Genomic DNA, 23638 nt, shown 5'->3' on the forward strand with positions numbered 1-23638 from the left:
TGTTGGGCATGGATGGAGGGTAGCGCAACGCAACGCAACGTGATGAAACTGGCCGCGCACGCGAATTTTGATCAGCCTGCGATGAGGCCATTATAGGACTAGTGTAAACGGTCGTTGTAGTTTCTGTAGCGCTAGAAGCAATAATGCAAATGCTACACGGTAGGAGGAGCTAATAGTGATTTCACGAAGTGAGTTACGCGTCAAACGCTACGACCTACAGTTATCAAGTGAGCCACGTGAACACCACGCGTGCCAATTGTCTTCATGCTAAGTCTTAGTCTAGATCGAATCTATCATCATGATGCTTTTGGTGTGTTTCTTCATTTTAATTCCGTTTGCTCCATGCACGATGCCTTAATGCAACACCACCGCTACAATTTGCGCGTCCTCTTCGAGTGTCTTACCATACCTCTTAGGCCCACATGGCTCGGAATTTGGTATCGAAGTCCTCCTTCAACGCTTGGAATGCCTTGAGCACATTCAGCAGACCCGCGCCCTCTTCCCAAGCTGGCCTGTCCTGTGCGTTCTTCGCCGCCACTTCAGCTTCCTTCTTCGCCCTCTGAGCAGCAACCTCTTCCTCAAGGTCTTCTTGATCCGCATCATCATCCCAAGAGTCCACAACCTTCTTCTTCTTTTTGACCTGTACGGGCAGCTCTGTCTGAGCCGGACCAGTCCGTGTAGCTGTGGAAATCGTTGAGGCAGTTTCGTAGCCTGAGTCATCGGGAAGGAACTTGTCGTCTTGCATAGCCTCTGCATCCTCTCCCTCGCCTCGAACGTCGGACAAATCCAAGTCGGACGCCGCGGTAAGTTGCATGAAATTCGACAAACTGGTAACGATAGTCGCCAGAACCATACTGAAGTCATTCAGGACAAACCACACGTCACCACGTCTAATGCGGTTCGCGATGACGATGGCGTTAACATCTCCGTGGTTGAAGAAATCATAAAGGTAGGCATTGAGAGGCAGTTCCGACTCTTCAGGGTAAAGACCGACATATGGTATGACCGCTTCCTCCAAAAAGACCCCAGAGCGTGTAGTTGTGCAAAGATCATGAACAGAGTGGAAGACGTCTTCGTGTCCTGAAAGTGCCACGAAGGGTGAGCGAACCTTAGTGGGCGCACGCAGCTGCAAGCCATCAGCCGATGCTATGCCAACACTGCCGGCTTTGAATTGCGTCAATGGCAGTGCATCGTCCTGTTCCTTGAGATGCTGGTCCACAAAAGTTCCGACATAGGCCTTGTAAATGTCGAGAGTAGACTGATTGTGCTTCCGGAGCAGCTCAGCTGCATCGGTTGGCATATCAGGGAGAAAGACTACAGAAGGACTGCGCTTCACGACCTTCTCCACGAACTCTTGGTCCGCCTGTCGGCAATATTGTCGTCCGAAGAGATGGGCCATGGTCAACATAAGCTCCCGCAGAGCGTTCTCCTTGGCAGTGTCATTCGCATTCAGATTTGCGCATACCTTATGGAAATAACCGTCCTTGAGCAAAGCATGGAATGCGAACGAAGAGTTCTCGGTAAAGTACAAATGACTTACGCATCCGGCAAAATTCAATGGAGCTCCACGAGCATCGAGAAGGAATTGCCGTCGTAGATATTCGATGGAGAACCGAAGGTGATGTAGAACAGTCATTTTAGACTCTTCACCGCCAAGGTACAGGCGTGGTTGCGAGAGCAGTGCGTTCACAGATCGAGTTGCGAACTGAGATTGTTTCGAATCATTCAGGAGCGTAAATAAACGGAGCACCAGCGTCGTCGTAATGGGAAAGTGACCGTTGATGTCCGGAAGACGCGAGCTGATGAGCTTGTGGACTCTGCTGGTAGAAATTGAATGGAACACAACATTCCCGAGCATATCGAACCCACGTCGACCGGCACGACCTGCTGCTTGTCTGAAGTTAAGGGCCGATAGGAACACGGAATCTCCAGTGAAAACCACCGTCTTGCAGGGCTGCGGAGCATGTTAGCTTATGAGAGTAAGATAGATAAACGCCCAAACTTACCATGTTGATACCGAGTGCTAGCGTACCCGTTGCGATGACTACGCGAAGGAAGCCTCGCCTGAACAGGATCTCACACACTTGCCTGTACTTCCTGTTGAGACCAGCGTGATGGACTGCAATACCGCGCTTCAAAGCAGTGATGAGCCATTCAGGTACATCTCGTCTGAGCAATTCTCTCTCAGTCTTGTCCATCTCATCTTGCGACATCTTCCTGTTGTCCGCGAAATGGAATTTGTCGATTGGCTTTTCGGGGTTGAAAGAAGCCCAAGGACTGGCCTCATTGTTGGCTGCGTCTCGTTGAATGTCCTCCTTGGTCAGTCCTTCTTCGGCACCACCCTTCTTTTTCGACAATTTAGGCGGTCCGCGTTTACCAGCCTTGAGCATGATCTTCTTCCATTCTTCCCACTTCGCCAGCGTGCCCTTCCATTGGGCACTGGACTCCTTCCAAGCTGTTTCTGCATCTACCAGTTGCTCCATCAGTTTCCGACAGATGCGTTCGCACAGACCGCGGTCGTAGTTGAAGAGGATCGCAGGGAGGGCATCTTGTTCGTGAAGCTTGGAGAGCATAGGAAGAATGCTCTTGATGTCGTGTTGTATCTCAACTTCGTTCTCCTCACTATCATCAGCATCTTCGTCCGGCGTGGCTTCACTATCCTTGTTAAGAAGCGATTCCGAGGTTGTTTCTTCTTGATCTCCTCCTAGGTCTTTCACTACAGCGTCGAATGGAGACTCCGGATCCTGCATCCAATCACGGAGCACAGACTTCAGTGCAGCCTCCCATTTGATTGTATCGATCTTTCGGATCACAGAGGGCAGCGCTACCGCCGGATCGAGTGATTTGTCCAAAGGATGCCTTGCAGTCTGGCGCTTGGACAAAGTTTGCCACAGCAGATAGCAGTCACGTGCCTCTAGAGCCAGATCGGCAGGTATGCCTCGAGCTCGGTTGACAAGAGTGGAAACAGGATGGACAAAGTGGAAGTCTTTACTGTCGTCCAGACCTAACTGTGCGAACGCGCGGTTCTCTTCGAGGCCAGTAAACTTGTGAGTGTCGGTGTCGGAGGGTTTGTAGATGAATTTTCTCAAGTCCGAGTAACGGTGAGGATGCTGCACCATGGTCAACTTGTTGCCAGCACTTCTTTGGGTAGAGTCCAGCCAGGCACTGAACTCATCGGGGTTACCGATCGTAGCGGAGAGTGCCAAGATCGGGCAAGGAGCCATGAGCAACAGCTGTTCCCAGATCAAGCCGTCCTCGGCTTGCCCTATGCAGTGAACTTCATCAAAGATGATCCACTTGATACGTTTCGACCAAGAGTTCGCATTGGGTGGCGACAGCAGCATGATTTGCAGGATATGCGGTACCGTAACCTAAATTGGGCATTAGCATTGACAATATGATTATATATCGGGGATACATACGAGAATCTGGCAACCAGTCGGGTTGTTTATCCTCATATCGCGAGTATGAATCGCCCAGACACTGTTTCCGGCGTAGCCATAGCGCTTTGAGAAGCGACCCTGAATTTCGGCGGCGATTTGATTGACCAGAGCCTTTGTGGGCGCCACGTAGACCAGTACGTCTTCATCATTGGCTTCCAGAACCTGCTTCATGGCGTAGAATGAGATGAATGTCTTACCGGCTGACGTAGGGGCGACAACCAGCAAGCTTCGCTTCGCATCGATCTCATTCAATACCTTACGTTGCCATGCATCCGGCTCGAACGGCACACGAGGATCAGGAGCTGAGTCAATGCTTCGGTCAAAGTAAGGACCGCAGTGAAGCAATTGGAACTCTTTCTGTGGAATCGGCAAGGCCAACGAGCGTGTCGTAGATTCAAGTGCGAACTTGAAAGCCAGGGGTCTATCGCCTTCCGGCTGCGGGAGAGGCAGCTGAGGCAGTGCCAGTTCTTTGAAAACCGTTTGAAGGCACTTGATGATCGTCGGCGTGACAGGTCTGTTGAACTTGGAAAACGCTCCGAGCTCTGCGAAGATGAGTGCAGCAATCTTCATAGCTTCGGGCTTTTCGTCGTTTTTGCATGCCACCAGCCACGGATCCAGGAGAGCGTTCAACATATACAGACGTACTTCCGCCTCGAGCGTATCTCGCTTCAAGTCTGCCGAGGTACCCGTGTTGAGTGTAGCCAGGTAGGTTTTCGCTCGCTGATAGCGTCCGGTCGCAGTAGGCTCCTTTTCGATCGTGCTGACGGTCGTTCGCCAGCCCTGGATGTGTTTCTCCGCAGTTGTCTCTTCCTTTGCACTTCGATCCGCGGCAATCTTAGCCAGCATCGCTTCCTTGCGGGACGGGGCAGCCTTTTTGTTGCCCTTAGCAGCTGGTTTTTGTTTTGGCTTGGCGTTCTCCTCAATTTCAGCAATCGGTTTCACAGAACGTCCTCCAGTAGTAATGGTCTCTGGGTCCAGAGATTTTCCAACTGTGTTGGTGAGACTTTGAGCATACTTCTGCATCTCGTCCATGAACCATTGATTGCGCTTCCGCGTCCAGAACTTCTGCTTCTCTGACTTGGCTAGCTGCTCTTCACGTAGCTTCGGGTCCAACGGTCTTTTATGATTGTGCCAATGAGAAATCTCCCGGAAAATGTTCGCCGTCGTTGCGTCTTCCAGATCACCCACGCGATCGATTTCGAGCTTCACGGGTGCAAGGTGTGGATCGAATATCTCATTGGAGAAGGGTAGGACCGCGTACGACTCGCGGCTTGTCGTCTGAGATATGTGCGATGTTGCTGCTGGTGTTGTGTCAGCGCAGCTTTGAAAGCGCGAAATAATGATTTGCTCACTGGCAGTGCCATTGCTAGCGGCAATATCGTCGCTGGAGAATCCCGAACCCAAAGCTTCGCAAGCCTGTGCTAGCGTGCGGGATACATCGTTGAGACCTATTGCCGTATCCTGAAGACAAGCGGAGATCAGTCGTCCGTCAACAAGATCAGCCACATCACATGCGCAATGCCATGCCTCCATATTATCGGCCCAATCTTCAGAAGCCAGTATGGTCGAAGCTTCTTCGCAGAAGACTTCCAATGACTCCTTGACGGTTTCATCCAAACCGGCGGCGGTCACCAAGCGTTCTTGGAGCGAGAGACCAGAAATCAAGGCAGTATGCCGGAGAAAAGCGGAAACAAACTCTTTGGTGACCTTGTTACCTGCGAGCAGGGCGGACAGGACGATTGCGGTAAGATAGTGTCGCTCTGTCAACTGGACCTTGACTTTACTGGCAACGCTTTCCCAAGTGCTGCGCTCGAGGTATCGCTGGCGGGGCTCATCAATAACATCATCCTCGTCAAGATCGATCTAAACACATGTCAGCAAATTTTCGTAAACTTGAGACTAAGCCTCATGCTTTGTCACAGCATGTTGAGTGTTGATCAGAAAGAACGCCCACCGGGGATTGTAACGACTAGAAAATATGCATTGCATTCTTGGGCATTCTGCAGCGCGAGGAAAAGGCGAAATTACCTCCAGAGAGAGCCCACTACCTGTACCACGTAGGTTCTCTAGAACTGTGGCGATGATACGAGCATCTTGGAACTCGAGCCCGTTTATTAGCACGATGCTGGAACCCTGTGCCATACTCCAGTGTATGAGTTGGCGAAAAATGACCTTCTTGCGCAGTTCTTCGTCTTCGTCGTGGTCTTCATCTTCGAGGGCGTCTAGAGTCTTGTCTAGCAGATTTCTCTTTCGCAAAGCTTTTGAAGAAGCACCGTCATGGCAGAGGATGAAATAGAACTCTGTGGTTCTTAGGTACTCCACGAAGTCGTCAGAGGTGATTGATGGGAACACGGTAATCAGCACTTCTGGGTGGGTAGCCTTGAGATTGACAGCAAGATGCCGAATGATTGCCTCCCTTGCCAAAAGGTACTTGGCGTGGGAAGCTGTAGGGGCAAAGGATGGAACGCAAAGCTCGCGATGCTGGTCAAAGAAGACAACGTGGAAGTTGGCTCTTCTTGAGATCAGATTGCGCAAGAAGTTTTCGACCGTCCAGGTCGCGTGGAGGAGTTGGAATCCGGATTCGAAGTCCAGGTGCTCGTCGCTAAAGCAGTGCAACAGCAGAGAATCGCCGTCTACTAGAAACAGCTCATTTCCAGAATAGTCGCCGACGATGTCGACGCGACGGGAGTAGATACGGGCATACCACTCAAGCACGGCATTCTGCGACTTGGAGGAGCTGTCGCCATCCTCGTTTGCCATGTTTGTGGGGTGTCAATTGCGTGAGCTTCAGACGTGCAGCATGTCAGTCAACGGGCTATAACTGTTTAGTTCGGCGACAGCAGTAGCACCCGTAGACGTAGGATGCACAAGTATGGGTGAGGTGTGAGGTGTGAGGCTCCGAAGATGGAGGGGCAGGCGTGAAGCTTGGGTGATGATGGTGGGGGTGTTTGCGGGGCAGACGTGAATTTGGAAAATTAGTACAAGCGCCACGCGCTATCGATGTAGCGTGTTTTAGGCGAGACGCACTCGCACCTGCCACGACTCAGACTGGCTGCATCTCAGACGTTCTCCACTGGGGCGGAAGGTGACATCGCAGTTATCTAGCCCATGAACGACTCTGTATTACTCCTCATATTGCTAAGCTACGCCCGATGACCTGAGGCTCTGGAATAGCACTTTTCCCTCTTCGTGCCGTTGCATTTCTGTGTGAAAGCGGGCGTTAGCGACTACCCCAGCTTCAACTCTCACGTTGTCACTTACCAAGTCAAAGTATTCCAGAACCAAGTCGTCTTGGTTTGGAATATTATGGTCTATTCCTGCCGCTGAGTACGCTTCAAATTTCGGCCCGTAGCGATACCTAGTCCATCCTTCAAGCGGTGTGTTTGGCGTAGTTTCATTACGCGTCGGGCTGTATCCGAACACACTTGTCCACTGCTTGATCTCCTCTTCGAAGTTTTGCGGGTACAAGACCGTATCGACGGTTCCATGGAGTACCTGTAATTTGGGTCGGAATCCAGTGTAGCCAGGGTATGCTCTCTTCACCAGTGTTGCCCATTCAGCTCCGGTCTTGATGATCTTGCCCGTCGCACAGGCGTCGGACCATACGTCGAAGCCGTCGCCAGCGAAACAACCGAATGGGACTCCAGCCCAAGCGCTTCCAGCAGCGAAGACATCTGGGTAGGCGCCCACGAGCACGTTCGTCATCATGGCGCCTGAGCTCGTTCCAGAAACGAAAACACGGTCCTTGTCGCCACCATACTTCTTCAACGCCCATTTCACCATGCTCACAATTCCTAGCGAGTCACCTCCGCCGTTGTGCGTCAAAGTAGCGTTGCTGCTCACGTCCCAGCATTGGTCCACCACGTTCGAAGTATTTGGATATATAGTGATGAAGCCGTACTTATCGCCGGCGGCCGCCCATGACCGGTATTCGAACACTTGCTGGGCAGTTCCGTGGCACCAGTGAGGCGCAACAAGAATCGGAGGCTTCGATTGGAGATTCTCAGGGACATAGATGTAGAATGACACGTTCCTGGGATTCGGGCCGAAGTCTACGACTTGGGTGAGGTTTGAGGACAGTTGTTGCGCGAGCGCAACAGCTGCCAGCAGCGACATGACGACTGACGATGCAAACATGACTTTCGATGCCAGAGACGGGCAATGGCCGACGACCTGATCGAAACACAGAGCAATAAGCTTCTTTTGAACCTAATCGCTGATCAACGCTAAGCATGCCCATCCCACGTGTCATTCTCAATTATTCCACCACTCTATATGATATCTTGTTAATGTCGCGGACCGTCGACCTGCCTATCCCCGGTTCTGGGTACGTAGTTCGAGTTCGGGTGGCATTATAGTGTGCTAGTCAATCGCTTTAGCCTATTTGGACACGGAGCGAAGGCAGGATTGATGAATTTCCCCGTTCGCTAGCTGATCGCTGCGCATCTATCTATGTGGCTATCGAGACACCTGCAGTCGGTCGTGAATCTAGCTCACTCTCATGCACTATCGGTCGACAGTTTGTTTTCAGATTTCGAGGTCACGTCCCTCTTTAGATGCCCAGTTGCTTAAGGTCTTTGACAAACACGCGAGCGAACTGTCTGTCAGGCAGAGACACCACCCCGAGTGATCTATGGAGGTATTTGCATCGCAGCATATGTACTGCCAGGCCTGCACCCACCGTAAACAACAACTTGCCACCATGACACCCCGACTCACAACCTCTGATCACTCGCGCGCGGAGGAAGATGGCACGCCCAACTCCAAAAAGTGATCGATGGCCCTCGCGAACTATCGACGAAAAGCGCCCGTTACTCGACGGCGTGAACGCCGAAGCGCCTTCCCTGGCTGCAAAACTGCCCTCCCGCCGTGTGACATGTGCGAAGACGCAACACGATTCTTTCCCAGTCGACCAAGGATGGATACCATGGCTCCAAGTCATGGCGAGCTAGGTGCTGTTCGCCAACAGCTGGGAATTACCATCCGCGTATGGCACGTTCCAGACCTATTACACCCAGAATTTACTATCCGAGTATGACACCGCCACAATTGTACGGATCGGCTCTTTGCAGCCCTTCCTTTGTACAATAGGCTGTCTTCCCGCCGGTATTCTGCTGGACTAAGGGTACCTTCAAGGCCTCATCGCAGTAGGGTCAGCGCTCGAGATGACTGGCTTTGTGGCAGTCTTCTTTTCGACTCAATACTGGCAGATTTTGCTTTCTCAAGGTGCTCTTGTAGGACTGTGATTGCGGTTTGCATGGTCTCCATCCAGTCGTAGTAATTTCTATGTGGTGCATTCACGCTGAAATCCTACAGCTACAGAGGGATGAGTCTTCATTTACCGTTTATGTTTACCTTCATTATAACGCTGCTCTGGTCCAATAACTTCCCTTCACTGGTCGTCTTCTGCCTGCTCTTTGGTTTCGCGTCGGCAGGCACGCTAATCCTCCCTTCTCCCATCATATCGAAGCTATCACCTGGTGCAGCGGATCTCAGCGTACGTTTGGGCTTGGCATATGTATTTGCAGCGTTTGGCGCGCTTGTCGGGAACCCATTGTCGGGCTCTGCCAAGAAAGCAGATGTCCCCGATGCTGTGCGGGAATTTCGCGGCGTTTGGTGGGTAGCTGCTGGAGTTCTGAATTCGGCATTCTGCGTGCTGTTGTTCACGAGGCGGCTCAGGGTAGGCACTGTCTTTTGACGGTGCCGCGTCTAGGTGTTGATTGGCTGTTCTTTGTTGGCGTGGTCTTCTCCCGGCGAGGTGCAAGTAAGCCCTTGCTAGAGTGCGAATTCTGGCAATAGGAAACTTTGTGTTCCAAATTGGCATTCTTAGAGCCGCCTCATCGTTCCTAAGCGACGGTAGGAGATAGATTTGGGCTTTCAGAAGCCCAAGTCCCCATAATTGCCCCTCGAGTATCTTGGTCTACAACACATCCCCAAATGCCACCTGATACTATACCGTTGATGCCCACATCTACACAAGAGCCATCCCATTTCCATTCTAAGTCTCATGATACTTCGAACGCGCCCGCACCTCCTCCCCAAAGCTGGACAATACCAGCGTCCCAAAGATCCCCACCACACTGAGCCCACCCAACAAACTCACGCCCTTATGCCTAGATTAGTGAACAACAGCGTCGCGAAAACTACGCTCGCACCCACGGTGATGCTCCTCCTCCACAGGCGATTTCCCGCAAATAAACTGGCCGCATACTTTGGGTATGAAATCGGAAAGTAGATTACCAAGCTCTGCATCAGCCAGAAGTGCCCGACGCAAAAGTTCGCTACATCTGTCAGCGGTACAACCCAGTGGATGTCCGGATCGGCAGTCCATGCGAAGATGAAGAGTCCGGCGGGCAGCAAGACGGAACCAATTAGCGCGGGAAAAGGGCAATGCTCCTGCTCGCGAAAGGCTTTCATGTTGTCGGGTATCATGTACCAGTGCAGGTAGGCGAAGTAGCCAAGCAGCGCTATCGTTATGCCGACGAAGTAGGACAGAAAGGTGAGACCGGTTTGCCCGGGATTGAAGCCGTAGGAGCGCGGGAATACAAGAGAAAAGATCTCGAAGAAGGTATAGAATACGCCGTACAAGTAGCCCGTATAGACGTTGACGAACACGGATGGGTCTTTGAACATGATCTCTAGGGGGCAGATGAGCGCGGAGGTCAGGATTTGCGAGGCTAACATGTGGTGCTGGGCGATCTCGCTCTGATACTGGAGTCTGGAGTTGCCTGTGAATTTGCGCAAGCGGCGGGCGCGACGGAAGAGGATATTCTCGGGGGACGTCTCGGGCATGAGGATTAGGAGGATGACGACGAGCAAGGATATCCAGGAGATCTCCCACGAGGACCATCGTCAGCCTTTGCCATGGCTGTGTATCCGCTGATCATCGGCCTACACGCAGGCGCGTACTATGCGGCTACGACGTACTATGATAGCCCGTACGGAATGTAGATGAGCTCGAACAAGTCGGATATGGTTGCGCCGCCGTTCGCCAGCGCACGACTCTCGAAGAAGCCTATCCAGGAGCGCAGGGCGAGAAGTGAGCCGTCATGGTCGCTGGTGGCTGTGAGGAAAGATAGGGCCCAGAACAGGATCAAGGTGATGTAAAAACCTGGATTTCTTCCAATCACTAAGATCTCAAACAAAGGGCCAAGACGATGTCGCCGATGCCGTAAGTCAGGATGAAGAGCGAAAGTCCAAGGAACGCAGTGACTGGACTGACGTTGAAGTGTTCTAGAAGACCGCCGCCAACTGAGGTAGCGTAGAAGAGACCTGCTGCGTAAACGGCCGCTGTGTAGAACGACAGTATGAAACCTACAAAACCTTTCTTGAGACCGGGCCAATTTTTCAGATTCTTGGGGTCATCTTGGGTGTACCAGTCGACCAATATGACACCGTGATCTGTCTCCTCGGGGTCAGAGGTACGCTGGTGCAGCGCAGACTCAAGATGGTTAACCTGGCGCTGCAATGGAAACTCAGTGTTGTCTACGGCGCCGACGCCGTTCGCAGTCCCGTGCAAACTTTGCCTTTCTGCCTCCAAGTCTGCACCTACATCAACTTGTTCCAGTTCACGTCGACAGCTCAATTTGTCGACTGCATCACCCAGCTCGTCGGCAACGTCCTTGAGCGACTTACCTTGGACATTTTGGCTGAACCAGGAGATTACCTTGATACAATGCACTGGCCTCATACTGAGCCAGAAGGAAATGGGTGGAACAACCGAGTACACTTTACAGCCTGTTATGTACTAGCCAATGCTGAGTTATCCTAGGTGGGACCACACAACGATCAACCATCCAGATCATGATCCTTCCATGGTCTTCCTGACGCCGGACTTGAGGTTCCACACGGTAGAAGAACTTTGCGCGGAATATAACGAGAGTCTAGAGTCCCCAACCTGGCATCTTCTAAACATACTAGGAATTACTGATTGCGGCCGCGGATAAGCTACCGTAACTAAGGACCCTAGAAATGTGCATCACTAGTCGGAGTTGGTTGAGTTCTTCGAAAGCCGCGTCAGAGCCACCATCAATGACAATGCTCTCTAGGTCAAGTGGAATGATGTGAGCCTCGGTTACTCCCCTTCTTTGGGAGCAAAATCATTGGGGTTCTCGGATGAAGATGCCCTCGAAGGGTACCTGACGGATCACGAGCTGCAATTGCCGCTATATTCGCCAACGTCACTCATGTCTGAGTACGCCAACGCGCCGTATTCTCCTCCACCCTTATCGCACTCAGATGACGACTGAGTTTCTCAGACGCAAACCTTCCCCTAAATCAACAAGCGCTTCGATGTCTACGAGATCGTGCACGCAATGCACACAGTGCAGTGATGAGAGTAGGAAGTGCCAGTGTACATCTTGGTCTTCCCTAAAGGTTAGATTATAAGAACAGAAGTCGAAGACTTTGTGTTTTGCTGGCCCAGACACATTGCAGTAGTAACCCTTTGATGTCGATAAATCCCGTAGCAGGTCTAAATTCATAGATTTCAGCTGTACACATTAAAGCTCTCAGCGAGCCCATGCCGTCTATCCAGCCCACGACATACATACAAATGACAACGCCACTATATGCAAACGACCGTCGCGTCCTATCATCACACCAAGCTGGCCCCAAATGCCATCGACCCCAGCACCACCGCACTGCACGCGAAAATCGCGGCCCAGCCTCCTTGCGCAGGCTTGATGGCGCCAGCAGCCGCACCCTTCGACTCCAAGGGACTCGGCGAGCTTCCATCGCCGCTTGTTCCGCTGCCACTGCCACCGTTCGTCGAAGTACCGCCATTCCCGCTGCTGGAAGGACTGCCCTGGCCCTGGCCCGTCTGATCCTCCTTGCTCGTCACCGAGCCCGCAACGCAGGCCTCCTCATCCATGCCACCGTCCTTTCCAAACGCCACTTCCGCCGCCTTGCTCCACAGCGCCGACACATTGAGGTACATGTTGGGCTCGTAGTAGATCCTACAGCTTGCAGTATCGTTGAGGAATTGGGTGGGTATGCCATCTTTCTCGAGGCCCTTGCGGATGTTGTCCTGGAAGTTGACGCCGGCGGTATTGACAGCGATGCTGAAGGGCATGGGGAGGAAGTCGTACCAGTCGTTAGCTTCATCTATGGAGGAAGCGAAGCCCTTAATGACGCTGGTAGAGACCTGTTGGAGGTATTCAGATGGCAGCAGCATGGAGCCTTTGGTGCCTCCGACAACCTGCATGGGCCCAGTGCCGGGGACGCCGCCGACTGCGAGAGTTTTAACGCCGGCTTGCTGCACCATTAATTCCGTGAAGAGAGAGCAGGTGGAGGCGCAGATGCCGTCGGAGAGGATGATGATGTCTTCGGCCTTGAAAGGTTGCTTGGTGAAGTTGGCGCGGTCGAGGTAGCCGGTCATGCTGATGCCGATGGCGTAGGTGTCGTCAGAAGTTTCGATTGGATCAGAGAGGTTGTACTTGAGGAGGTCGCTGAAAGAGTCGTCGTTGAACTTCTGGGGAGGGTACATATCCTTGAAGTCGGAGAACTCTTCATCATCGGCACTGATGTAGGAATGGAAGTTCCAGGGAGAGGTGTACAAATTGCCGTTCGAGTCGTTCATTGTCTTGATGGACGACAACTTGTCGCCGAAGAGCTCGGAGCCCTTGTGCCCGCGCCATCGCGACTGTAGCTGGGGTTTCTCATCGGGGAAGAACTGGAGGAACATGTCATATCCGAGCAGAATCTTGCCACCACCGTTCGTTCGGACATCGATGATGTGTTTGTCAACGTTCTGGTCCTTAGCTTGGCTGATGTACTGCTGTACTACGCCCTGGAACTCCCTAGCTTCTGAATTGTCGCCTTCGCCGGCCTCTACATTGAACGTTTGGACCATCAAGACACCCACTTTGCCGGCCCCCGTATCTACGAAGTAGCCAGCCAGCTTGACATTGTCTGATCCATGCTCAACAACAGCCTTAGGGTAAGCCCAAGGGACCCATCGGCGGTTGAGCTCTGCTTCGCGAGGATATTCCACGTTCCGAGGTACATTGTGGTGGTTCAGAGACCTCTTCGTCTCGGTGGTCTCAAGAACGGTCGAGCGCGGTACGATGAATGTTTCGTAAAAGTCCTGGCCATCCTTAATGAGGGCCCACTCTGTCGGGTTGTTAACGACAGCAGAGTTCACGAACTCGCGCGAGGTGCCGTTCTCGTAAGTGATATTGACCGAAACGCCTGGGTAGAAGCGAGGGTTGGCAAAGTAGCCAAAGTTCTCTGCTGGCTGCATGTAGAACATGGAGTTATATCTCGAGTCCGGATCGTGGTAGGTAGTGTCCATGCTCTCGTCTTTCACGAACTGCACGGCATCTTTCCCGTCGATTTGCGAAATTGCGGATCGCTTGACGTTCGCGTCCAAGGTCTTGTTAAAGTCGCCGATACCCCAGATCTTCGGATTGCTCTTGCCGTCCTCCGAGCCCGAAATGAGCGCAATTTCGCGGTCTCTTCGCCAGGTGAAAACTCCGCTGTGTGCCATTCCAGAGAACGTGAGATGCCCATCGTGTGCTTTGACAAACAATCTCGCAATATCGATCTCAAAATCATATTCGTTGTCGTAGTCGCCATTCGAGACCTTCTTACCAATGTCGTCCAAACCTTGTTGCAGATCTACCCCTTCGTCACCATATCCCTCTGGTGGATTCTTCAGATACGACAACGTTGATTGCCACTCCACCATGTTCTTCACACTCTTCACCGTATCGGTCGCGGCATCTTTGTTGATGGGAACGGACTTGAGGCATGCATAGGCGAGCTGGTCCTTTGTCAGCACTGGTATATACTTGCGATTTTGTCTGCAAGCAACAAGGGTTGACTTACTTCTGCATCAATAACGGTAGTCTCAGTTATCAACTCTGCGATCTGACCACATGCTTTTCCTGTCTCTATCGGGCCTGAAGCAGATGCTGTGGATGTAGCCTGGTTGCTGTCTGCCGTTGCACTTGTACTGAAGGAAAATGTCTCTATCTGCGCAGTAACGACAGATGCCAGCACCGAAATTGCTGCGATGGACCTCATGTTGAGAAATTACAGCTGTACTAGCTCGAGGGCGTGAGGAGGGGTTCGATGGAGCTTGGAAATAGCGATACGTTTTCCCAAATGCGAGAATACGAGGCGCAGTTTCGATAGTTTAAGAAGCTGGAATATAGCCGGATTGAAGCGAAAAGCGAAAGTAAAGTCGAACGAACGCGATACCAGCCGTGCAATTCCTGAAATCCTAAGCTCTTCGAGGACGCAAAACAATCTGTTTTGTGAAACCACGTCTTCAAGTTATTCCAAAGTCCGGCTAGTCTAAGCCCGTATGCAAGTGCCCGCTCGCTGTCGAAACGATGCTTCCTCGACACGCAACAAACAATTACCAAAAACAAGCGAATGAATAGACCTTCACACAAACGACTGTGCGAAAGGGCGTTGTCCTTCCCATGTGGGGGATCGCCTCCGTCTTATTGTAGCGCATCTCCCATCGAACATGCCTCTCGCTGGGCTAGCCCTGTTTCGAAACTAGCCGTGGTGCCGGCATCCTGTGCCCACGCCGCAACTCTGATTCGCCGGTAAATGAAGATGATGGACAAAAAGAGAAGGGTGTCAGCCCTCTGTGGAGCGGCTAGAGTCTTTGCGTACGGCCATGGCGGTCGCACCCCTGCGCGGCGGCTGAATGGGGTGCGGCAACGGTGCCGTGCGCTGCGGACGCTCTTCAAGATCCCTCCTTCGCCTGTGTCCGAGGCTCCAGTTAATATCTCCGCATCTTTCCCATGTCTGTATGTACAACTCCATCTTGCAGTACGCTCTGTGCCCCAGTTGTAGTTGTGGATGCTCGAGATGCGAGGAAAAAGGATGTGCGCCAAGAGCTCGTTGCCTCAATACGAGGTTCATCCACGCCGCTCAGCATTTCAACGCCGCACGTACCGTTCGCCTGCACCGCCTCATCTCGCAATGAATGCGGAGTTGCGGCTCGGGCTTGCAAGTCTTCGCCTCCAAGGCCACACGTTCGCAAGCGATGGAGTTCTGAAGTCCGTTGAGAGGCCCACTCTGCCGGTGACGTAGCGGGCCCCTTGATCTCCTCTCACCCGAACGAGCTTATATCGACACCGCCGCATCAAACACCCAAGACAATTTGATTATGTCTTTGTTGTATGAATTATCTGCTCCATATTTGGATTTCTCGATATTTGAGGGTGTGTAAGCAGGGAAAGAAAGTGTCTGATGTTCTTCGCGTACCTGCCTGATTTGCAAGGGGTTCGGTCAGAGCGACGGACTTTCAGGCGCTCGCTCTGAAACACGCCTGCAGGTCGCGGATACGCTTCGGAGATATTTCTAGGGGCCATTCTCAAGGGGGCAACAATGCAATGGGACAAAGATTGCTGGAACACATCACATTGGCGCATGCAGATGCGCTCGGATAGACAATTTCCAGCAAAATATTGCAAGACACGGCATCTTTTATCAATGCGCTTCACTCACAGGGCACTGATGCTGACAATAATACACTCTAGCTATCCCACGCACATGTATAGCTGCAAGTACTTAAATGTTTCAATAATAGGTCAAAAATTATACATGAATACCTTCGAGAGTTATCCAAGAATGTCAGATTACTTCTCACGTCATATATCTGGCCAAACTGGGCGCTGAACATATGCCCTACTGCACACCTGACTGCCAGTCATACTATATGAAACCTAATGGGAGCAGACTTCTCTTCAAGCCTTTCAATACTTCCATTGGTCCACGGATCCATCCAATCTTCCAGATAACAGGTTCCCAAAACATGTGTCGTAGTCTCGAATCGGAGCGCTATGGGATTTGAGCACCCATAAGCAAGGCAAATATGATCTCCCCAGCATAGATAGCTCCCCAGCGCGAACCGACCAGATCGCGTTATCCACAGCGTGCGGCCACGCATGACTTCTACCATAGCTTGCTCTGGCGCTAATTTACTGTCTGCAACGTCGGGTGGGCCAGACGGTAAACGATCGTAGCTCGCTGCGCAACAGTGATCCGCAACAAGAGCCCGGCGCAGCCTTGTCATGGTAGGTTCTGGAGCGAAGCCAAGGTCAACGGTGGATTCGGCAAGTCCGGTGCTTTCACGTTTCTGTCTTGACGCTGAAGAGGCTTTGTGCTCAGCATGCCTCTTTATCCTGTTCCATGCCTTGATGCAACGGTCCAACAACGCGTTGAGATGGATCTCGGTAGCCGTTAGGGAAGACAACGTGCCTATCTCGGTTTCAATGTGGTCTAGCACAAACCCATGAGCCAGTATCGTCCGCTTCTCCTCGCCCGCACAGTAGATCGAACCACGCCAGGTGGTACGGTAGTATGTGGTATGCGTAGGGAGAAACACAGGATACAACTCTGAGCGTGCACTAAGATCTTGTCGAAAGTTGATTTTTGATCGTACAAATGGCGCGACGAGGTTATCTTCTCTGAAATCTGGCGTCCAAGTCGGGATTTGCGTTTTATGTTTCGTGTTCTCCACGGCCCTAGGGATCACTTCGAAGAGATCTAAGCTGCCGGTTCCTTCTATTATTGCGGTAGCTGTATCGATCATGGCGACCTCTAGGGTAGAATCATACGAAGGTGTCAAATTGATGAAAGAATCGTGATTAAGCCCGAAGAACGCGTACAGGCGATCAAGCTGCTCCGAGGTTTTCGCGCGAGGTGCTAAGTGCGAAAGCGTCTGCTCGATGGGGGAGTAATTATGGCTGGTATGTCTGCGCTGTTCGATGTATCGAGCGTACATAATGCAAATGTTATCGACTGCTGTGTTGGGCTCATTTATGCCTTCTACCTTTGCGTGAAGATCTGCGAGGGAGATCATGCGCGCTTGATCTGGGAGCGTCGATGTCGTGGCTAGAATGAACATTGCGGACGGGGGTAGCACGACTTCCTGGAAAACCCATGCTCTCTGATACCACGTCGACTGCAACAACTCCAACCAGAAGCTTTCCGTAGAGGAACGACGAGGTCCATGCGCTTTGCGGAGACCACGTAACATGTGCCCCATGGACGAAACTTTCGGAATCAATAGGTCCTTTGGTAATTGGCTGCCCCCAAGATCCTCTGTGGGAGGGAGCTCAGCGTCGGGCTTGCTCACTCGACCAAGCCACACCAGAACCCGATGGCACGAAGTGTATATCTGACCCATGAGTTTGACTTGGTGACCACGTTCGCTCATGTCATCTTGATCAATGCAAATTTGATCGATCCACAGATATCCAGTTGAACACTGTCTCTCCACGAAAGCAAGAGCTTCCTTCAATGGTTTTGTGATGTACAGAAGCTTCCCGTCATTGAGGGTGATTGTCTCGTTTCGATCACTTGTACCCCACACGTAGGAAAGAGCCTCGTAATGGGGCGCTTGATCCAGAGTTGACTCGATCAACGAGTAGTAGCACGGGACATCTCCAAGCTCGGGAGATCCTTCAACATCCAATGTTCCACGCGCCGAACATGTGTGGCTCGGCGATATTCTTTGGCTGCCGAGGGAAAAGACCCCCCTGCCGTCTTGTTGCCGGTGGGAAGGACGTTCGACTTTCAGAAGCCGAAAGCTCAATGGTGTTTCTAGCTTTCTATAGATATAAAACGAGTTCTGGACAGCTTAGCATGAGCGTGTGATCTTGTCGTAGGAGTTGAACGTACTGGATGAGTCCACTGAGAGCCCACATCAGCACCTGCAGTATCTTTATCATGCTCGAACATCCTCCAGTGAAGAAAGTAGATCAGAGTAAGTTATGCCCGTGCACCTCCAGGAGAAGTCAGTAGGCGCGACTGCACGGTGTCTTCGGGCAGCTTATTTAGTTCGAAAGCAGCCGCCCACCTGAGAAGGAAAGCGCTAGCCGAGACGAACGCGGATACGAGGTCTAGCCACAGCCACGAGCCCAGCTGAGCTGGGCAGAAGTACTGCGTGACAGCCGAGTTACCACTACGACACAAATTGCTTTCTTATCTCATGGAAGCCAGCGCTGGCACAATTACACTTTTAAATCTAGCGAACAGACTCTATACACACCCACACATCACCTCTACCCCAGCAATACCCTACGCTCCCCTAAGTCTCTCACACCCTTCCCTTCTCCCTCCTCCGCCTCAACTCCCCATCCCTCCACCCCTCCACCTCTGCCAACGCCCTGCGCGGCTCCTTCTTCCGCGTTAACAAAAACCCCTGTATCTCCGCGGGGCTAAACCTTCCCTCCGGGATCTTGCTCGCAAACTCCTCCGCCATCTCGCCCAGCTGCGCCAGCTCCACGACATCGAGCTCGGGCTCGCGCGTCAGCAGCTCAAGGAACTCTTCGTCCTCGCGCGTGCTCGAGAGCGCGGGCTGCGCGGTGGGCGTGGAGGGGCGAGCGGGCTTGGATGGAGGTGGGGAAGCGGTGGAGGGTGATGACGACGTGCTGCTGTACATGCGCTTGAAAATGTCTCGCGTTTGTGCGCGCGTCGCGAGCGTGAATTGGACCTGGAGGTCTACACGGCCGGGGCGGATGAGCGCGGGGTCGAGCTTTTCGGGGTGGTTCGTCGTCATAATCAACACCCTGCCTTCATGGCTGGCAGCGCCGTCGATGGTGTTGAGCAGCCCGGAGAGCGAGATCAGCGACTTGATGCCGGTGCCGTGGAGCGCGGCGCCGGGGAGCTTGGGCAGGGGTTCGACTTTGACGCCGTCTTCGGAGGGGGTGCCGTCGCTGCTGGCGTCGGAGGTATCGATGGTGGGGCTGTCGTCGGTGCGGCGGAGGCCCGCAGAGTCGATGTCTTCGAGGAGGACTACGCAGCGGCGGGGGAGGGTGGTGAAGAGCTTATTTAGGTCTGACTCGGTGAGGCCGACCTCCATGAGCGAGATGCAGTAAATGTCAAGGCCAAAGATACCGGCGAGCGCAAACGAGAGCGACGTCTTGCCAGTGCCAGGTGGACCGTGAAAGAGGTAGCCTCTGCGGTAAGGGATACCTCTGGCGGCGTACCATCGCGCGCTGGCTGGGTGGAGATACTCATTGATATCCATCACGATCTTTGCCTTTTGTTCCTGGTCCAACGAGACGGTGCTCATAGGACGCGAGGGCCGGCAAGACTGTCTATCCCACGCACAGTCTCTGCGCTCCTCCTTGGGTGCTGGCCGGTAGACGCTCGTCATTTTATGCTCCTTCGTGAGCGTCCATCTCTTGATATGATTCAGCAGCTCCTTGATCGGCTCCGTGCTCCGTCCCACACACTGGATCACCAAGAACTGAGTATCGGAGTTATTCCAGATACTCCTCGGTTTCTCCTTCTTCGAGCGCGAGAATGTGAACATACGGCCTGCGTACCAAAACTTGTCGCTTCCGAAGTTGGGCTCATACCGCGGCGGGATATTGCTTGCCCATTTCTCGTAGTTGAAGATGCCAGACTCGTCGAGCACGTCCTCGTCTTTGGCGTTTTGCTCTTCGTCGCTGTCCTCATATGCGCTGACCCACTTGGTCACGGCCATTAGGTCGCGGGACACCCGCGTCATATTTTGTTCCGCGATCCACTCGACTACCTGCCGGAAAAGCTGGTCTTCGTCCTCTATCTGTACCGACGACATGAAATAGCCTGCGAAGATCGCATACACGCGGTGGTACAAGTACTGCCCTCCCTGGGCGAGCCCAATCACCATGAGACATCCCGAGACGAGAAGACCAATGTCGAAGCCGAGGAGGCGAAAAATGACCTGGGAGAAGATGCCATATCCAGGGATCAGGGCGTCCAGCAGAGTCGAAGGGAGACTGGGTAGTGTCGCATTTGCCGACCCCAAGTCGAACTTGAGGCTATTCAGTCGCGGAAAGTCCATGATGAGCGCTTGTAATGCTGCTGCGGTAGGCATGGGAAAAGCCTTCCTCGACTATATACTCCCTCGTCCACGCAGCCTCATCGATAGCGACGAGCGGCCACCTCTACCGGCACCACCGCGCGCTGGCCCATATACCCGATGCGTCTAGTTCTATTCCTGCGGTAGGTGCGTGAGATGGAAATCTCTGTAATCAGCCGCTGATAGGCTGCGGGTCACCTGTTGCCTGGAAAATGTACAGCCTTGCGGGTTGGCATAGCTGAAGGGCGGGAGGGTGTTGTCGCGCGGCCAATGGCGAAGTGGGGGAGTGAAGGGCGGGTAGTCGCTTCACCGGTGGCAGGTAAGCGTTTGGGAGCGGATAGACCAGGGGCCAGGCAGCAGTATGCGTCATAGGGTAGTATAAGCCGATTATGTGGACGCCTGCGCGATGTGTTTGCGCGCTGAGAAAGGTGCATGATTGCGGCTGCCCGCATTCGGGGTTAGCGAGGTGCAACGCTCCAACCTGTCGTGGCTGAAGTTTTCCCCCTCCGCCACAGTCACCTTACGTGGCGCCCTCACATCGCAGCGTAGCACTTCTTTTCATGCGGATGTGTCAATCAAAGGGTATCTCAATTCATTCGCAAGCGTGTTTGTATGTATTTTCTTTCCTTTCTTTCCTTCCCGTCCTCGCCCCCAAACAAAAAAGAAGCAGACAAACGTCTCAGGCACAGCCGTCGACGCGTCCAGATGCCCGATGGAGCAGGCAGAAAGTAAATGTGCAAGTGGTATACGAAAAGCCAAACCCAAATCCAACGAGTCCCTATCCCCAGGGATCGCGCGCACCAGTATATCCAAACCAAGAGTTATAAACAAGCCATCGTGACTTCGTGCAGCGACTGCGTACGCACACCATGTACGGGAAGTGCACCGGATGGGAGAGGTGATATGATATGATGCTAGAAACCAAACCAAACCAAAGTGCAGTATGCATGCCAACGCCATTCTTCAACCCACAGCGCTTAGAAGTGGCGGCGGTGCATGTGGTGCGAGTGCTTGCGGTGCATTTGAGCGCGGGGCAGGATGGCGGGCGAGGGCTGCTCGACGGCGAGCGTGTTCTCGGCCGGGGCAGGGCCGTCGACAGTGACGGTGATTTCGACCTGCTGGATGGCAATCTCGTAGACGGTGCCGGCGCTGGTGTAGACGGACGTCGAGATGATGCTGCCAGCGGGCGGGGCAGGGGCATCTGCGGGTGGCGAGGTGGGCGCGGGAGCCTCCGCAGATACAGGAGTCTCGGGAGCTGGAGCTTGAGCTGCTGAGGAGGCAGCGGGGGCTGGGGCCTCAGGAGTGGGTGTCGCAGGCGCGGGCTCGGGGGCGTCGGCGCCGATGGACTCCTGGCCGTCCATGGCAACGGAGATGCCGCCGCCGAACTCGTCGGTGACGGCGCTCTTAGCGGTGGTGTAGGACAGGGTGGGCACGGCGGGGAGGTCCTCGGAGGCGATGGTGGTAGGGGCCGCGGTGGCAGAGCCAGTCTCTCCGGGCTTCAGGAGACCGGTGGCGTATTCAGGGCCGAACTGGACGGGCACATTACCGCAGAGACCAGGGGCAGGACCTTCGCAGTTGTCGGCGTCGAGCTCCTCTGGCATCTTGAACTGACACTTTGAGCCCTCCTCCTCAGTCTGCAGCTCGAAGACGGGGCAGTCGGAAAGGAGACCAGACGGGTTGGTGCACTGCTGGATGGCATTCCCGAGGATGTCGGTCGACCAGCCGTTCTGGAAGTCACCGTGGTAGCCGTAGCCGGTGGGATCACCGTTGGCGAACATAAAAGTACCGGGCATGCCCTTGAAGTCGTAGGTCTGCCAGATGGTCTCGAAGAAAAGCGACGGAATGCGCTTAGGGAAGCCCTCAGGGCACTTACCGCCGTTGACGAGGTCTGGGTAGGCGACGTGGGACTTGTGGTTGGCGGAGTCGTTCTCGCCATTCCAGCACGACGGGAAGAAGACTAATGTCCTGTTAGTCTCGGCTCTTTGGGGGGGTGACTTGACTACTCACTCTCAGCACGGATACCGTCGACGCAGTTGTCGTCGAGGTACTGCTTGTCAGGCAAAAAATGGCGGTACATGGACGGCTCAGGGTCTTTCTGGTAGTTCAAGCAGTTCATGCCAATGCCCTTCTGGCCGAGAAGGAGCTGGCTCTTGTCGGACTCAGTCCAGAGCGATTTCTCTGGGTCCGGGACTGGACCCGTAAAGTTTCGCAAGTTCATGTCACCAGCGAGCATGCGGAAATCCTTGGGGAATGTCTCGATCGTCTCTCCCTCATTGGAAAAGAGCAGGTAGTATGCAAGCATACCGCCGACCTGTCGAACGACCTGAGTAGTACCGTTCTCATGCTGGAACATCAACGCTGGTGTCCTACAAGAAATTAATACAGGATCAGATGACTATCAGATTGTTTATTTACCAGTAGGCCGACTTGTCGTCAGTGGCTCGGCAAGATGTGCATTCCGAAGCCCTGAGATCGTCGTAGGTCGCGCTCAGACCGAAGTCTGTAGCAAGGATCAGCACATGGTTCCCCATTGTGAAACCCCAAACGCCTCATCGTACAACAACCCTCGGGATCACCCCAGTCTTAGACTGTCAACTCCTGGATGAGTTCGTCGCAGTTTCCCGCTGTCTTCCCCATTGTAATTTCCGACAGCGCTGACCTGGAGACGAAAAACCCATAGAGCGGAAAATAATTAGAAAGTGGATGCACTTACTGCCTCCTCCGTGAATAGCGTGTGCGTGGCTGGAGATCTTGCCCGGGGTAACAATGGGATCAATACGCGCGAGACCAGAGCGCGAGTGGCACTCCATGCGCCAGAAAGCGTCGGCGGTTCCTGAAAGAATGGCGGCGGCCGCCGAGAGCGTAGTAATGGACTTCATGGTGACAATAGATCTTTACTCTTCACAGAAAGGTGGCCAACGATGCGCAGGTTGAGTGCGAGGCGACGGATCGAATTTGACGGTCCCACACTTGAAATGAACGATACGATAGTCGGTATGCGGGGAACGGGTATGTCGAAGGCGACGCGGTGAATGCGACGATGCGATTTGGCGTAGGATGTAGATGGGGTATCGATGGGATCAAAATTCGGCCTCCAGGACTATTCTCTTCCTATTCAAAAAGCGCTCGATCAAGACTGTACACTCGAAAAGAATGGATAGCGTCCAGCAAGCTGAACAGCAGGGTAGCGAATGGAAGATTGCGTAGGCGACAAAAGAATGGCAGGCACCGCAAGGGCGAGGGAGCGATTGTAGAAAAGGGAGCGGACGGAGGACGAAGGGCAGATATCACGACCCCAAGTCCGATGGTGTTCTCCGGGGGCCAGGGGAGATGAAGGAATGGTCTGTTTAAAGAAGTGAAACGGTGCTGGGCT

General features: G+C 53.3%; 8 protein-coding genes across 8 annotated transcripts; all 8 read right to left on the bottom strand.

Moving 5' to 3' along the window:
- Positions 1 to 233: 233 nt before the first annotated feature.
- Positions 234 to 6379, bottom strand: CC84DRAFT_1146959 (P-loop containing nucleoside triphosphate hydrolase protein). Its single transcript, XM_018176571.1, has 5 exons — positions 5472 to 6379; positions 4796 to 5306; positions 3423 to 4744; positions 2007 to 3371; positions 234 to 1954 (listed from the first exon to the last, which is right to left on the bottom strand). The coding sequence occupies exons 1-5, from the start codon at positions 6201 to 6203 to the stop codon at positions 413 to 415; spliced, it is 5472 nt and encodes a 1823-aa protein (XP_018034755.1). The 5' UTR covers positions 6204 to 6379; the 3' UTR covers positions 234 to 412.
- A 207-nt stretch (positions 6380 to 6586) lies between these two features.
- CC84DRAFT_1217850 (alpha/beta-hydrolase) lies at positions 6587 to 7559 on the bottom strand (the record flags this gene model as incomplete). The annotated part of the gene is made up of 2 exons (XM_018182939.1): positions 6587 to 6646; positions 6705 to 7559. 2 exons carry the CDS (start codon positions 7557 to 7559, stop codon positions 6587 to 6589), a joined length of 915 nt encoding a protein of 304 aa, XP_018034756.1.
- Positions 7560 to 9542: 1983 nt separating this feature from the next.
- Positions 9543 to 10235, bottom strand: CC84DRAFT_1217851 (uncharacterized protein; the record flags this gene model as incomplete). Its single annotated transcript, XM_018182940.1, has 1 exon — positions 9543 to 10235. One exon carries the CDS (start codon positions 10233 to 10235, stop codon positions 9543 to 9545), a length of 693 nt encoding a protein of 230 aa, XP_018034757.1.
- Positions 10236 to 10572: 337 nt separating this feature from the next.
- CC84DRAFT_1217852 (uncharacterized protein) lies at positions 10573 to 11133 on the bottom strand (the record flags this gene model as incomplete). The annotated part of the gene is made up of 1 exon (XM_018182941.1): positions 10573 to 11133. One exon carries the CDS (start codon positions 11131 to 11133, stop codon positions 10573 to 10575), a length of 561 nt encoding a protein of 186 aa, XP_018034758.1.
- A 906-nt stretch (positions 11134 to 12039) lies between these two features.
- CC84DRAFT_1093748 (uncharacterized protein) lies at positions 12040 to 14471 on the bottom strand (the record flags this gene model as incomplete). The annotated part of the gene is made up of 2 exons (XM_018174533.1): positions 12040 to 14208; positions 14274 to 14471. 2 exons carry the CDS (start codon positions 14469 to 14471, stop codon positions 12040 to 12042), a joined length of 2367 nt encoding a protein of 788 aa, XP_018034759.1.
- A 1582-nt stretch (positions 14472 to 16053) lies between these two features.
- Positions 16054 to 18231, bottom strand: CC84DRAFT_1206085 (HET-domain-containing protein). Its single transcript, XM_018182013.1, has 2 exons — positions 18093 to 18231; positions 16054 to 18042 (listed from the first exon to the last, which is right to left on the bottom strand). The coding sequence occupies exons 1-2, from the start codon at positions 18150 to 18152 to the stop codon at positions 16117 to 16119; spliced, it is 1986 nt and encodes a 661-aa protein (XP_018034760.1). The 5' UTR covers positions 18153 to 18231; the 3' UTR covers positions 16054 to 16116.
- Positions 18232 to 18471: 240 nt separating this feature from the next.
- Positions 18472 to 20694, bottom strand: CC84DRAFT_1164876 (P-loop containing nucleoside triphosphate hydrolase protein). Its single transcript, XM_018178589.1, has one exon. It carries the CDS (start codon positions 20278 to 20280, stop codon positions 18511 to 18513), a length of 1770 nt encoding a protein of 589 aa, XP_018034761.1. The 5' UTR covers positions 20281 to 20694; the 3' UTR covers positions 18472 to 18510.
- Positions 20695 to 21167: 473 nt separating this feature from the next.
- CC84DRAFT_791395 (uncharacterized protein) lies at positions 21168 to 23396 on the bottom strand. The gene is made up of 4 exons (XM_018187404.1): positions 22979 to 23396; positions 22681 to 22765; positions 22273 to 22631; positions 21168 to 22222 (listed from the first exon to the last, which is right to left on the bottom strand). Exons 1-4 carry the CDS (start codon positions 23142 to 23144, stop codon positions 21243 to 21245), a joined length of 1590 nt encoding a protein of 529 aa, XP_018034762.1. The 5' UTR covers positions 23145 to 23396; the 3' UTR covers positions 21168 to 21242.
- Positions 23397 to 23638: the final 242 nt, after the last annotated feature.

Source organism: Paraphaeosphaeria sporulosa, assembly GCF_001642045.1.
Source record: "Paraphaeosphaeria sporulosa strain AP3s5-JAC2a unplaced genomic scaffold CC84scaffold_6, whole genome shotgun sequence".
Taxonomy (NCBI): Eukaryota; Fungi; Ascomycota; class Dothideomycetes; order Pleosporales; family Didymosphaeriaceae; genus Paraphaeosphaeria; species Paraphaeosphaeria sporulosa.